Genomic DNA, 14,559 nt, shown 5'->3' with positions numbered 1-14,559 from the left:
AGGACAAACTTGCTTTCATTTACTTTCCTGAAATTCTTGTGGAAGGGATAGAAAATCATTGACTTAACATTAGAGTTGGTTGGGACAAATGCTGTATTTTTAGCTGAGACAGAAAGAGAATGAACTGTCAGTACATGAGAGACTCTTGAAGAACAATTTCTTATTTTACATGTGGACATTGAAGTAAGGTTGAGAATCTATGTGATACTTTCAGGACCAAGAAAGACAGTTAAAACTTAATGTCCAGAAAACTACTCTATTTAAAAATGTAAACACTGTAATAATATAACATGTACATGAGACTTTATAGGTTAGCCATTGTGTTGTCCATTCTTTAGTCTCATCTAATTCTTAGTATGGTAAGGTCAATATTAATCCTCACTTGTGGATGAAGGTCTTATTACCTGTTCAAAATCTCTCAGTCAGAAAATGAAAGAGCCAGGATTTTAACTCAAGATTTCAAAAAGTCCATGCCCTGTTCAGAGTTATTCATAACTCTAAATGGGTCCAATATGATCACTTTAAAGAGTCATGGATAAACTGAACTTTTGCTTTTCATCTCTTTTGGTCACTACCCTATATCGATCAATGTTTATGTAAGAATCCAATCTATTAGAATATAAGGTTGTATAGCAAAATGAAAAGTCAAAGAATTGTAATGATTTTAATTTGCTAACTATATGGATTAAAATATTAATTTACTATTTTTGAGTCCTCTGCATGCCTTTCTAGTAATCCATAAGTCAAGTTCGTGTCTCTTAAATATGTTGATTAGAAATCCAGAAATTTAAATACAAAGGGTAAATGTCTCTAAACCTTTGCTGTTTCTGAAAAAATTCTGGGCATCATTCTGAAATATATATATATATATTCAAAATATTGTCTAGAATATTCAGAATATTGTCTTTGAAGTATGGATATTTTGAAAAATTATATTTATGAAATTTGGAAAATTATATTTTGAAGCATTTGGAAGGAAGAAAATAAATTGTTTCATTTAAAAGGCCCACACAATGTTAATAAAGTTAATATATGTATTAAAAATTTAAAGGTAACTTATAGATAGCAAAATAAAATATTCTAGAAAGGAAGGTATATAAAATAGAATTAAATATTGCCATTGATACATATATTTGATTATTTAAAGTCTTAGGTTTTATTCTGTTAAGTAGTTTACAAGTCCTTGGCAAACTTGTAAGATATATATGTTTCTTTCTGTATCTAGAAAGCAATTGTAAATAGGTACCTGTTTGATATTATTAAAATGCAAAATTAGAAATCTTTCCATAAATAAAATTTGTTAATGAAGGAATGTATGTATTGTCTGTTCACTTTACTTGAACATAGATCTGTGCTCAAATTCTTATATTGAAGTCATTTCCCCCACATCAAACTAGGCACTCAAAAATCTAATAGGTGTGACATCAACAATTACTACTTGCTAACAACGCTTGTAATTTAACCCCTTCAGGTGAACAGGCTGATTGATGAATTGCAGACAGCTATCAAAAGCAACAGAGGTCATCTCTCTAAACTTGGCCCCCAATTACAGGCTGAGCAGGAGCAATTCTCCTCTTATGTCTACCAACACATTAAAAGCCTTCCAGCAAACACTCTTATCCCAGGAGGCCTGCAACTCAAGGTGGGTGTCATTCTGTGACTATCAATGGGTTCAGCCAGAGACAAAACACTCTGCTCCATTTGGAGACCCTTGTAACAATGCCACTCAGCTTGAATTTCTTTTTGTGTTGTCTTCCTCAAACTGGAGTTTGGATTACAAGTGCTAATATTACCATTGAGGAACTATGTTTTAAAAGAAAATATCTAGATGTCTTTGAAATATGGATTTATAAACTTCAGTTTTCAACCCAGAGAAGTAATTTTAATGAAGAAATTTAATCATTGAACATTTATGTGCTTTTCCAAGAAACATATATTTTTCACAGGAGTCACTATGTATTTCTGTTTTTAAAAATAACTTATTTGGAGAAATGGACAAGCTTTAATAATTGACAGTGGCAATAGGAATTAGAGGTGAAAGGCCAGGTGACTGATTGATGTTCAAACTACATTTCCAAGGAAAAAGATCTGTATTGGATAAGTGTGACACATGTCTGAGTTCACTTGGTAAAATCAATACTTCAGAATATACTGGGGAAAAGGTGAATTGGTTATTTGTCAGGACAAGATGGCTAAATGTCCTAGACTACTCTTTGCTATTGCATCTCTGGAAGAGAAAAAAATAATCCATATTCAGCTAAAGTGATTTATGTACTGGAAGTTTAGGTAAATACTTTTATCATAATAATGTATCCATATTAAGTGTATCAAGTTAAGATTGTTCTATAATCTCATATCTCATATTTTGAAAGACTATAACTAGTAAAATTAAATTAATCAAAGCATGGCACTTTTCCCTCTAAAGAACCATTACTACAACTCTTCATTTCCTTTTGATTATGTTTATATTTGAATGTGATTAACATTCAAAGTAATTTTATTTTGATCAGCCTTTATCTCTACAATTCCCCTTAATATTCAGTCTTATTCTGCAAGTAACATTGTAAACATTACATTTTCTGTCTATAACTTATTTCTTTAATGGAATTCCTTGTTTGTATTTTGAATGAGAATATTACCATGTAAAAATTGACCTTTGGGGAAGTGTAATTCCAAGATAAATTATAATTTATCTCTTATAGTCTGTGCTAGTCAGCTAAAGGTTTAGGAAGTGATGTTCAAGACATCAAGGTCAAGTGTTCCTGCAGTCCAGTAGTTCTTTTGCAGATTTCTGACTTGGTTACAGATCCAGGCTTCCATTTTGCACCTAACTGTAAGGTCTAAAGCCATAAAACTCCTAGAAGAAATGTGCTTCCTGTGTGCTGCCTTAGTCTTAGCAGTATATATTTTTGGAGATCTTCAGGCAAGGGTACCAAAAGCAAAAATAAACAAATGGGACTACACCAAACAAAAGAGCTTTTGCACATCGAAGGAAACCATCAACAAAATGAAAAAAAACATACTGAATGGGGGAAGATGTTTGCAAAGGATGTGTCCAAGAAGGGATTAATATCCAAACTATATAAAGAACTCACACAGTGTCAAAAAACGCAAGCAATTCAATTAAAAAATGGGCAAAGGACCTGAATAGTTATTTTTCCAAGGAAGACATACAGATGGCTAATAGATACATGAAAAGATGCTCAACGTCACTAATCATCAGGGACATACAAATCAAAACCACAGTGAGATATCAATCACCTCATACTTGTCATAAATTGCTGTTATCAAAAAGATAACAAAAAACAAGTGTCAATGAGGATGATGGAGAAAAGAAATCCTCGAACATTGTTGGTGGAATTGTAAATTGGTGCAGCTACTATGGAAAACAGTATGGAAGTTCCTCAAAAAGTTAAAAATAGAACTGCCATACAATTCAGCACTTCCACTTCTGGGCATTTATCTGAAGGAAGAAAAAAACCACTTATTTGAAAAGATATATGCAATGCTATGTTCATTGCAGCATTATTTACAATAGCCAAGAAATGGAAGCAACCTAAGTATCTATTGATAGACGAATGGATAAAGATGTTTTATATATATTATATGTACATACACACACACACACACACACACAGTGGAATGTTACTCAACCATAAAAGGAATGAAATCTTGTCATTTGCAGCAACATGGACAGACTCACAGGGGATTTTGCTAAATGAAATGACATATAGACAAATACTATATGATTTCACTTATATGTAGAATCTTTTCATACTGTTCATGGGGTTCTCAAGGCAAGAATACTGAAGTGGTTTGCCATTCCCTTCTCCAGTGGGCCACGTTTTGTCAGAACTCTCCACCATGACCCATCCGTCTTGGCTGGCCCTGCATGGCATAGGGGAGAAGGCAATGGCAACCCCCTCCAGTACTCTTGCCTGGAAAATCCCAGGGACAGAGGAGCCTGGTGGGCTGCCATCTATGGGGTCGCACAGAGTCGGACATGACTGACGCGACTTAGCAGCAGCAGCACGGCATGGCTCATAGTTTCATGGCTCCCTGATGGGAAGAACTGACTCACTGGAAAAGACCCTGATGCTAGCAAAGATTGAAGGCAGGAGGAGAAGGGGATGACAGAGGATGAGATGGTTGGATGGCATCACCAACTTGATGGACATGGGTTTGAGAAAGCTCTGGGAGTTGGTGATGGACAGGGAAACCTGGAGGGCTACAGTCCATGGGGTTGCAAAGAGTCGGACATGACTGAGTGACTGAACTGATCTACACTAATATGTGGAATCTATAAAACAAAACAAAAACAGACTTAGATATAGAGAACAAACTTGTGGTTACCAAAGGGTGGGGACTGGGCAGATTAGATGAAGGGGATTGAGTACAGATTTCCAGTTATGAGATAAAGACTCCACAGGGAGGTAATGTATAGCAGAGGCAATATAATCAATGTGTGTGTGTATTAGTCGCTCAGTTGTGTCTGACTCTTTCCAATCTTGTGCACTGTAGCCTTCCAAGCTCCTCTGTCCATGGGATTCTCCAGGCAAGAATACTGGAGTGAGTTGCCATTCCCTTCTCCAGGGGATCTTCCCAACCCAGAGATAGAACGTGGGTCTCCTGCATTGCAGGTAGATTCTTTACTGTCCAAGCCACTAGGGAAGTCCATAGTCAATAGTATTGCAATACCTTTTTATGTGATGATGTATGGGTACTAGACTTAATCATGATGATCAGTTCATAATGTGTATGTATCAGATCACCATGTTGTACACCTGAAACTAAAGTTGTATGTCAACTGTGTGTGTGTGTTTAATCACTCAGTTGTGTCCGACTCTTTGGGACCCATGGGCTATAGCCGGCTGGGTTCCTCTGTCCAAGGGATTCTCCAGACAAGAACACTGGAGTGGGTACTGGAGAAGGAAATGGCAATCCACTCCAGTACTCTTGCCTGGAGAATGACTGAGCGACTGAGCACTCAGCAACCATTCCCTGCTCCTGGGGATCTTCCTGACCTAGGGATTGAACCTGGTCTCCTGCATTGCTGGTGGATTCTTTACCATCTGAGCTACTATACTTTAATTAAAAAAGGAAAAAAAATAATGAAAAAGCAAAATGAAACAACACAAAAACAAAGATTCCTGCAAACAGTACTTCTTTGTTTCAGAGCTCAACATTTGTCTTTCCCTGTCGGAGCTGTGCCAGGACGGGTATAGGGAACTTTCATTTTATTTCTCCCCTCTTTTGAGCTTCCTCTTTTCCCATCAGCTCTATGATAGAAATCCTGTGTTTACAGGAAAACAATTACCTGCAACACAGGCCCTCTGAAACCATTTCAAATAAAAGGAGGGTTTGTTGAAAACATGTAAAGAAATCTCACAGAAATGAAAGCCAGGAAATACAGCTGATTCTCACAAGAAAGTCACTTCTTTTCCATACCTCTTTCTCCTGAAGCCCTATAATCTTTCCTCTCCTCATCTTTCTGAGCTTTGAAATTTCTCTTTTCTTTCTGCAAGCTGGCTTTCTCTTTTTACTCCTTTGTTTGTATATGAGGAAAATTGTGGCCCCTTGCTATTGTTCTGGCCCTAACTTTTTAGTTTAAATGGTCATCATCATTTGAACAGTCTTTCTGTCTTCTAGTTCAAATCATTTATAGAGAGAATCTGTTTGCGTCAGTCCAGCCTTATCTAGGTCCCTGACATTAACTCAACCACCTGTAACCACTGAGTGGGGAAAGGCAGGGTTGTGTGCAGTACAGGGCATAGAGGAGTTTCTAGTAATTAGTTTAGAAAGGGAAGTTGGTCATGGATGCCCTAAGTGATTGACACGTTTCTCATATATAATTAAAAGGAACATTATAAATAAATTATTGTGTATTATTTGTGGTAATGCATTCTCTCCTTTCCCTCCAGCCCCCATATTTTTGGGAGTAGATGTTTGGACTGCTGGAAAAGAAATTGAGATCTGTAGTTTTCTAAACTAGTTCTTAGATCTGAAATAGCCAGTTAGTAGAGACAAAACTAGATTAGCAAAGTATACCCTAAGTATTTAGAAATGCAAATCTCTTAGAATTGAGGAGTTTTTTCATACTCTCTAGGTGAAGTGAAAGTCACTCAGTCGTGTCCAACTCTTTGTGACCCCATGGACTACATAGTCCATGGAATTCTCCAGGCCAGAATACTGGAGTAGGACACCTTTCTCTTCTCCAGGGGATCTTCCCAACCCAGGGATTGGACCCAGGTCTCCCTCATTGCAGGCGGATTCTTTACCAGCTGAGCCACAAGGGAAGACCTATCTAGGTGAAGAGAATTTGCTATTTCCAACTGGAGAGATATTGAGCACAGGTCCTAGCAGCATACCATCCTCTGTTAATTCCAGAATCAGTTCATATCCGTAGCCTGGCCAAACTGTTTCCATGGAGTTTTAATGAGCTTCCCTTTTTTGGAGCACTGTCTCTAGCCCAGTTACCTCTGAGTCACTGTGCAAAGGCCGGGACTTTTGTGGTTATGAACAACTTTATCCCATCTATAGCATGAGCTTTGCAGACTGTTAGAGGTTATATCAGTCAATCAATCAGTGCATTTTCCATTTATAACTGTAAGCCATGGCTCTAGTAAAACTTATTTTCCCCCTTTTCTCTTCATCTTGATAAAACAGTGAATTGGAATGATTATCTTTCTACTTTTCTCTGTTTCATGATTTGCATTACTGTTGAATGCTGATGTGAGCCCAGGGCTCAACTTCAAGAACCAAACATAATATATTGGAGTCATCATCATCTTCTAGAGCTTCTAGGTGTTCAACTAGGAGCTGTAGGCAGGGAGTGATTCAAAAATCCCCTGGTGCATTTTTTCTTATTGTGTGTGGTTGCCTTCACTTCTTCGCTGAGCTTCTCCTCCTTATCGTATCTGTCATTGATAATTTAAAAGCAGCAGCTTTTCATTAGGTCTTAATATTAGACGATCATTTTTTAAAAGGACACACTCAATGTTCCACATTGCCTCAGTTCCATTTTGGCATAATACAGTACCAAGTTCAAATAGATGTATAAGACGGAAGACTGAGAACAGTCTAGGTTTCAAAGTCCACCCCTGCCATGGGCAAGTTCCTTGTTTAAAAAAAAAACAATTGAAAACACATTAGAAGAATTTTAGAAAAAAGTTATATCACCTATATTCACATTATTCCTTATGTGACCCTTGCATATCATTTCCATATGCACTCATACGTAGTCACAACCACAGTGTGGACTTTTTTGGTATTCTGGTACATTTTCTTTCCATCACATCTTAACACCTTTTAGGGTGATGAGATTTCTTATTGTTTTTACCTTAAGAGGTCACACTCAGTATGTGGCATAATTTATGAAGCCCTTCAGGTAACAAGCTTTTGGAGCAACTGCTTACTATTCCAAACCTTCTCTTATCCCACATCCCCTGTCACTGCCATCACCTTCAGCCCCTATGAGAACATCTGCTACAGCCATGGCTCAGTGACTTCTGCCTTCCCAGTCCTGTTCTTTTGCCACAACTCCTCCTCCTCTTCATCCCCATGGAGATGCTGTCAGAAATGTTAGCATTTCTCTGGGAGAGCAGGAAAGAAAGAATTGATAGGAAAGGGTATTAGCAAATCTGTAGGGGATGGTGGGTGGAAAAGCTAGTAGAAAGGTGGATGATCTGACTGGGAATTGATGAGCAGAGTGTGGGATGTGTGAGTAGGTGGGAGAAAACATAGGGAGTGAGTGAAAGATGGGTACAGGGAAGTCCTTTCGCTGAAATTAGTGCTTTTCACACACAGCTGGTCAATGATGATCTGTAGTTTGTGTTCCATTTACTTCCAGTAAAGGTAGATCCAGTTTCTGTAAAATTTGGGGAAGAGGAGCTTCTTCAAATTAGGCCTGAAAGTGGGTATTTATTTAGGTTGAGAAAATAAATCACAACAGGTTAATAGAGACTTGGAGATTCAGATCCTTTTTCTGAGATGTTTTAAGGCAGCTTATCAGACATTCTTACATAGAAATATTCCCTGATTACTCTCTGGCTTTTCCACCCCATATATTGACACTCTGTAGCTCCCAGCACTCAGAGCTGCAGCAAGATATGGGTCCTGAAGCTTAATCTTCACTAACTTCACATGAATCCACTCTGGCTGTGAGCAAGTAAAATATGGTGGAATTTAGTAACCTGGATAAAAACAAGAATCATTGGTCTGTGATTTGGAGATTTTTTTTAGCATTTATATTTTTATATTGCTTGGTTATCATATTCTTCCCTAGCATAAAAAATTTAGGTTTTTAAAAAGGGATAATTCAGATATTTACTTTTAAAAAATGACTTTGTCCGGCATCTTGTTCATCTTCTAGGTGAAAGTGAAAGTATTAGTCGCTCAGTTGTGTCCTATTCTTTGTGACCTCATGGACTGTAGCCCACCAGGCTTCTCTGTCCATGGAATTCTCAAGGCAAGAGTACTGGAGTGAGTTGCCATTTCCTTCTCCAGGGGATCTTCCTGACCCAGGGATTGAACCTGGGTCTCCCGCATCACAGGCAGACACTTTACCATCTGAGCCACCAGGGAACATTACTAAATACATATGTCCACAAGTCATTGTGCTAGGTACTGTGGGAAGAGGCAGAGAGGCCTGGAACACCTTCTGAGCTCAAGTCTATGATGATTTAATTGGAACAATATGATACCTTTCAAAGACGATAAAATAAATATTAGGTCTGCTCAGTTTTTTACTACAGTTTCATTTTAACTTACAGGTTTATATTTAGAAAATGGGCTACTTTAACTGATAACAAAAAAGATGCTAATTTTGATCCTTAATACCTTCCTGGCCTTTCTTATGTTTTGGAGACTTGAGTTTGCTCTATCAAAGGCACAATGGCACCTGGAAACATTTGAGATTTGTACTCTGTTTTGTGGGCTTCTCAGGTGGTACTTGCGGTAAAGAACCTGCCTGCCAATGCAGGAGACAAGAGATGCGGTTCAACCCCTGGGTGGGGAAAATGGAGGAGGAAATGGCAACCAATTCCAATACTCTTGCCTGGAGAATACCATGGACAGAAGAGCCTACAGTCCATAGGGTCACAAAGAGTCGAACATGACTGAAGTGACTTAGCACACACAGCACACTCTGTTTTGTGATCATTTAAAAAAGAGTATTTAAGTTTTCTAACTGTATATGCTGTTAAGTCGCTTCAGTCGTGTCCGACTCTGTGTGATCCCATAGATGGCAGTCCACCAGGCTCCGCCGTCCCTGGGACTCTCCAGGCAAGAACACTGGAGTGGGTTGCCATTTCCTTCTCCAATGCATGAAAGGGAAAAGTGAAAGTGAAGTCGCTTAGTCATGTCCGACTCTTCGCGACCCCATGGACTGCAGCCTACCAGGCTCCTCCATCCATGGGAGTTTCCAGGCAAGAGTACTGGAGTGGGGTGCCATTGCCTTCTCTGCTAACTGTATATATCCATATGTAAAGTTTTCTAATCACATATAAAGCTTAATAGAAAATTTATTTAAATATTTAAGAATCTGTGGAACAATTAAATGAGTAAAAGGAGATAACTGAAGTCAAGTGATGAGGTATTTTTTGGTATGGTGTCATCACTGTTTTGTATCCATATTATGTCCTTATTTCCACTGTACATTCCTTGATCCTTGTCTTTCTGTTAAATCACTTTTCCAACATATGTTTTTGAATTTCTGAGCTGCTCTGTTATTTCACCTACATTATTTGAGTAAACAGGGGGACAACAAATTTAGGATATGCTCTAAGTAGTAAAACATACCAACTTAAAAACTTCATTTTCAAAGGAGTTGTGTCTAGAGTAGTATAACTGGAATATTCAATGTTATTGTTGTGACTTCAAGAACATTTATAAAATGTTGGACAAGATGTGATGGAGGTAATCAGTTTTCATATATAGATTTCACCAAGAAGGCAAATATCGGACTGCCCATTTTGAAGGCAAATAAACTTGAGACTCATGAATACCTACCAACATCTCATGAATAGCCATTTGCAGTAGGCACTGAAATATTTCATCTTCTTTTCCTTCCACTGCTCTTTTCCTTCTTGCCTTATTTTCTTTCTTTCTTTCTTTTTTTTTTTTGTGGCCTATTGTGGGAGGGGTGATACCACTATATTCACCCTAGCCTATTTCCTGACAGGCATCTGCAGCCAGATTAAATCTCTGTGTGCAGGAAGATTCAATCTTCCCTTCCTAGACCCAATGAAGAGAAAAACTGAAAAACTGCATCTGTATAAAAATCTGGGAAGAGCAATTGGTTGGGCGGTACCTAAGCTCACATGCAGAGCTGTTGTAATGAACAGGCTTTCCCTGTGCGGTTCTGACAGCCTTGAAGGTGCCCAGAGGACTGCCAGGTGGGCAGTCAGCAGGGAAAGTCCACAGGCCAGAGCTGGATTGCTGTCCCAGCAGTTACACAGACTAAATGCAACCACTGAACCTCACTGCTGCGGGCGCACTATCTCTCTCGGGGAGACTGTCCTTCTCCATAGCAGTTAATTTGCTTTTACCTCTCAATTAGCTTTTTCACAGAGTGTTTGAGATGCTCAAGTCACTGAGATTCACTTCCTACATATGCTCCCGTCCCCTAGATTACCCACTGACATCTATGTTAGCCCGACTCACCATGAATGTTATCAAGCATCATTTGAAGGTAGAATTGAATGCAGCTTTTCTAATAAGTGTAAATGAAGTGATGCATCTCTTCCTACTTAAGATTTTACCTACAGTTTTGATAATGTTTTATGATAAAAATGAATTAAAAAAAATAAAAATGGATTGCTGTAGACAAATGACTTCTGCATAGGTTTTAGTTACTCAGAGTATCTCCTCCCATTAGGGGGAAAATTAGCTTTACAGGCATATTTGATATATAAAAAAGAAACCAAATAGCATTAAAAAAACATACACTCAACTAAAAGATGAGAATATGATGTCTGAGGCTGAGAATTTGGGAAGTCTGATGATGCGGCTCCTATTTAATTGTATAATATTTATTTTCTTAGTAGAATAGAATTTGGGGGATGTAACTATGCTTTTCTCATCAAAAAAGCCCCTACTTTCCTTGAGAAGAAATATATTGAGCCCAGGAACTTTTATGTAAACAATCTTTTCTTTCTAAAGTCTGGTATATAATATGTCATATTATACTCAGTTACTGACAAAACCCACAACCTGATATTTTAATACAAATTAAATATAATTTTAGGCACTATTTAATTTTAAAAAAGTGAAATCTTTGTTCCATTTCAACGTGAAGTACTCTCATTTATAAAGGTCTTATTGAAATTACTTGGCCTAAAACATGACAGACAAACACTTTTAGCTTGTTTTAAATAATTTTGAACATTTACATATATTGAATTTAGTGAGGATTATAATGGATGCAAAGAGACAATATTTTGCACCTTGTTTTAGAAAATTTACCTTGTCAAAAATGGGGTTGGGGGAAAGCCCTTTAAAAACAAATTATTACAAAGCAGTGAAATGTGACTTTAAATGGCTAAAGGAAAAGAACACAGACCCACTGTAAAGCTGATGAAGGCCATCTTGCCTGCCTCCTCATCTTTGGTGCCTTTCCATACCTACTCCCAACCCCTAATTCAGGCCATCAGGTACTACACTTTCTTCAGGAAAAAGGCATACCACATTTTCTTCCAAGCTAAGATAGTTTTCAAACCTTTTTTCCCCCTCTTAAATCAGAGTTCTTTGTTGGAATATGCTATGTAAAGCAGATGAAAGTAGGATCTACTTCTTTTGAAGCCAGGATGGTGGCTGCCCCCACAGACTCACTCATCAGGTTTGATCTCCCACTTGGGACCACAGCTCCCTGCACTCACTCCCCTCTCCGCCAGCCCTACCCCAGGCGCTCTGAGGAATTCCAGAAAGCCAAGGCTGAAAATCATAGCCTCAAAGGTCAATAACCAATAAGGCTGAACATTATTTTCTCTCATAGAGCTGTGGTATTTTAATTATAACAAAGAGAAAATTTCTAACTGGAATCAGGTAGTAATGGCTAGTTTGTACAAGTGCTATTTTGGGGTCAGAGTCTTTTGGCCCATCCCCAAAGCCCTACACCATAGGTAGTCACCCACTTTATATCTTCTCAATGGTGGGCTATGCTGAACTTACAAAGGAAATCTAAAATAAGTTATTTGTAAAGCATAAATATATTAAATTTTCTGGGCTTAAAAAAATGTTATTTTATTTCTGATCCAGGTATCATTTAGACTAATGAAGTTAAACAATTATATAACTTATTTTCATATAAGTGCATTTTCGTTTCTTGGGACAAATGTACTGACTCCTTATGTATTAAATACTACTTAATGATATCTCTGTTAGGCATTAAAACACATTTTCCTATATGCAGTATAAACATACTAATTCATTATTAATTTTTCATTGCCTGGATCTCATAATTTCAATATTTGTTTTGTGATTATCTCCTTATCTGAATATTAAAATTAGACATGTTTACAGTTGACTGATAACATGCATTTGAGAAAATGTGGATATTCTAAAAACTATTACACAAATCTATAAAAATAAAAAAGGTAACAGTGCATTTATTTGATTTAATGTACATATAATGTTAATTCACTTAGAGTTAATTTCCTATCTCTAAAGATGACTTTGAATTCTGGTTGGATAAAGATTTTTTTCATAGCTAATTAGCTTCTCACATAAGAAAAATATTTCATTTTAATTTTCACGTTCTTTGATTTAGGTTAAAAATTTCTACTATAAAACATTGTTGTGATTGTTTAGTTGCTAAATCAGTTGTGTTTGAGACTTTGTGATCCCATGGACTGTAGCCTGCCAGGCTCCTCGGTCCTCCACTAACTCCTGGTGTTTGCTCAGATTCATGACGATTGAGTCAGTGATGCTTACTGTAAAATACCTTTAATTTTTTTAATATTAAGTTTCATATTATTAGATCTCTATTCTTAGATATAATAGCAAATGTTGATGTTTGTAATTTAAAACAACATAGGGCATTATGCTATGTGAAATAAGTCAGACAGAGAAGGACTAACACTGTATCACTTATATGTGGAGTTTAAGAAAAAGTCAAACTTGTAGGAGCAGAGACTAGAATGAGGGATACTAGGGGCTGAAGTGGGGGGCCGGGGATGGGGATATATTAATCAAAGGCTATGCACTTTCAGTCAGAGGATGAATAAATTCTGGGGATCTAACGTTGAGCCTTGTGATCTAGTTACTAATATGTATTATTTGTGTGTGTGTGTGTTAGTCACTCAGTCCGACTCTGTTACTCCATGGACTGTAGCCTGCCAGGATCCTTTGTCCATGGAGTTCTCTAGGGAAGCACAGTAGAGTGGGTTGTCATTCCCTTTTCCAGGGGATCTTCCGCACCCAGGGATCGAACCCTGGTCTCCTGCATTACAGGCAGATTCTTTACCCTTTGAGCCACCAGGGAAGCCCCTATGTGTTATTTACCTGAGAGTTTTAAAGTGAGTAGATCTTAAATGTTCTCACCACACACACACGCACAAACACACACAATGGTAACTATGTGATGTGCTGGAGGTGTTAGCTAACCCTTGTAATCATTTAGCAGTATATAAGTATATCAAGTCAACATGTTATGCACAAACTTAAACATGTTATATGATAATTATCTCTCAGTAAAGCTGGGAAGAAGTCAACTTGAGAGAAATCTAAAGATCTCCTTGCCCCTTGTGAGTAAATTTGCCTGAGGCATGTCACTTAAGGTCTCTGAGACTCACCAGTAAAGTCCAGTTGCTTTCAGTATTGAGCTATTTAAAAGTGTGTGTACTCTACACTCTGGATTTTTGTGTTTGTATGTAGTGGATGCCATGCCAGGCTACCTGGGTTCCCTCTTCACATCTAAGATATACACCCTTCACCTCCAATTGCCACACCTACATTCTTCTTGGACAGTTGCCCTCCCTGTAAGGCTGGTGTTTCTCTGAAGATTAGGCATACTAATCTAATCCCCTGAGGGCAGTCTGCATCCAATATTTGATTGATGGGCAGTGTAAAGCCTTACTCCCCGGCCTCAATTCTGAATAACTCTGAAGGGCTATCCCAGCTCTAGAGCTCTCACCAGAGGCCTCTGTTGCAACTGCATCACAGTTTGCCTTCTCCCTCTACCTACTCTGGAGAAGGAAATGGCAACCCACTCCAGTACTCTTGCCTGGAGAATCCCATGGACAGAGGAGCCCACCAGGCTACAGTCCATGGGTTGCAGAGACAGACACTACTGAGCGATTGACACATCTATCTACTCCTGTTTCCTGTTGCACCCGAAGATGCTTTGCAGGAAACTTCATGCAGGTAAGGCTTGATCTCAGAGTCTGCTTCCAGGGGACCCCAACCCAATACAACATGTAAATTAATCTTTTTCCCATCTATTTAATTATTTCACCTGAAATGTGCCAAATAGTGTTATGGGGCTATTTTATATTCCTTTGCTTTTCACCAGACCTCTAGTAGTAGATCATGTTACTGCACAGCCTCTGAACTTTAGGCAAT

At 38.1% G+C, this 14,559-nt stretch overlaps 1 protein-coding gene across 6 annotated transcripts in view; it reads left to right on the top strand.

Annotated features, from left to right (window-relative positions):
- The window catches only part of DCDC1 (doublecortin domain containing 1), a 453,546-nt gene that overhangs the window by 209,919 nt on the left and 229,068 nt on the right, over positions 1 to 14,559 (top strand). For all 6 annotated transcript variants that reach the window (XR_014069367.1, XR_014069370.1, XR_014069369.1 and 3 more), the window contains exon 10: positions 1,472 to 1,642. Coding sequence is in view for 1 of the 6 variants with exons in the window: in XM_081544080.1 (XP_081400206.1) it covers positions 1,472 to 1,642 (171 nt within the window). In the remaining 5 variants the exon portion in view is untranslated. The remainder of the gene's footprint in view (positions 1 to 1,471; positions 1,643 to 14,559) is intronic.

This window comes from Giraffa tippelskirchi, chromosome 11, assembly GCF_054371585.1.
Source record: "Giraffa tippelskirchi isolate mGirTip1 chromosome 11, T2T-mGirTip1v1.2.pri, whole genome shotgun sequence".
Classification (NCBI taxonomy): domain Eukaryota; kingdom Metazoa; phylum Chordata; class Mammalia; order Artiodactyla; family Giraffidae; genus Giraffa; species Giraffa tippelskirchi.
This window is presented reverse-complemented; position numbering and strand designations above follow the sequence as displayed.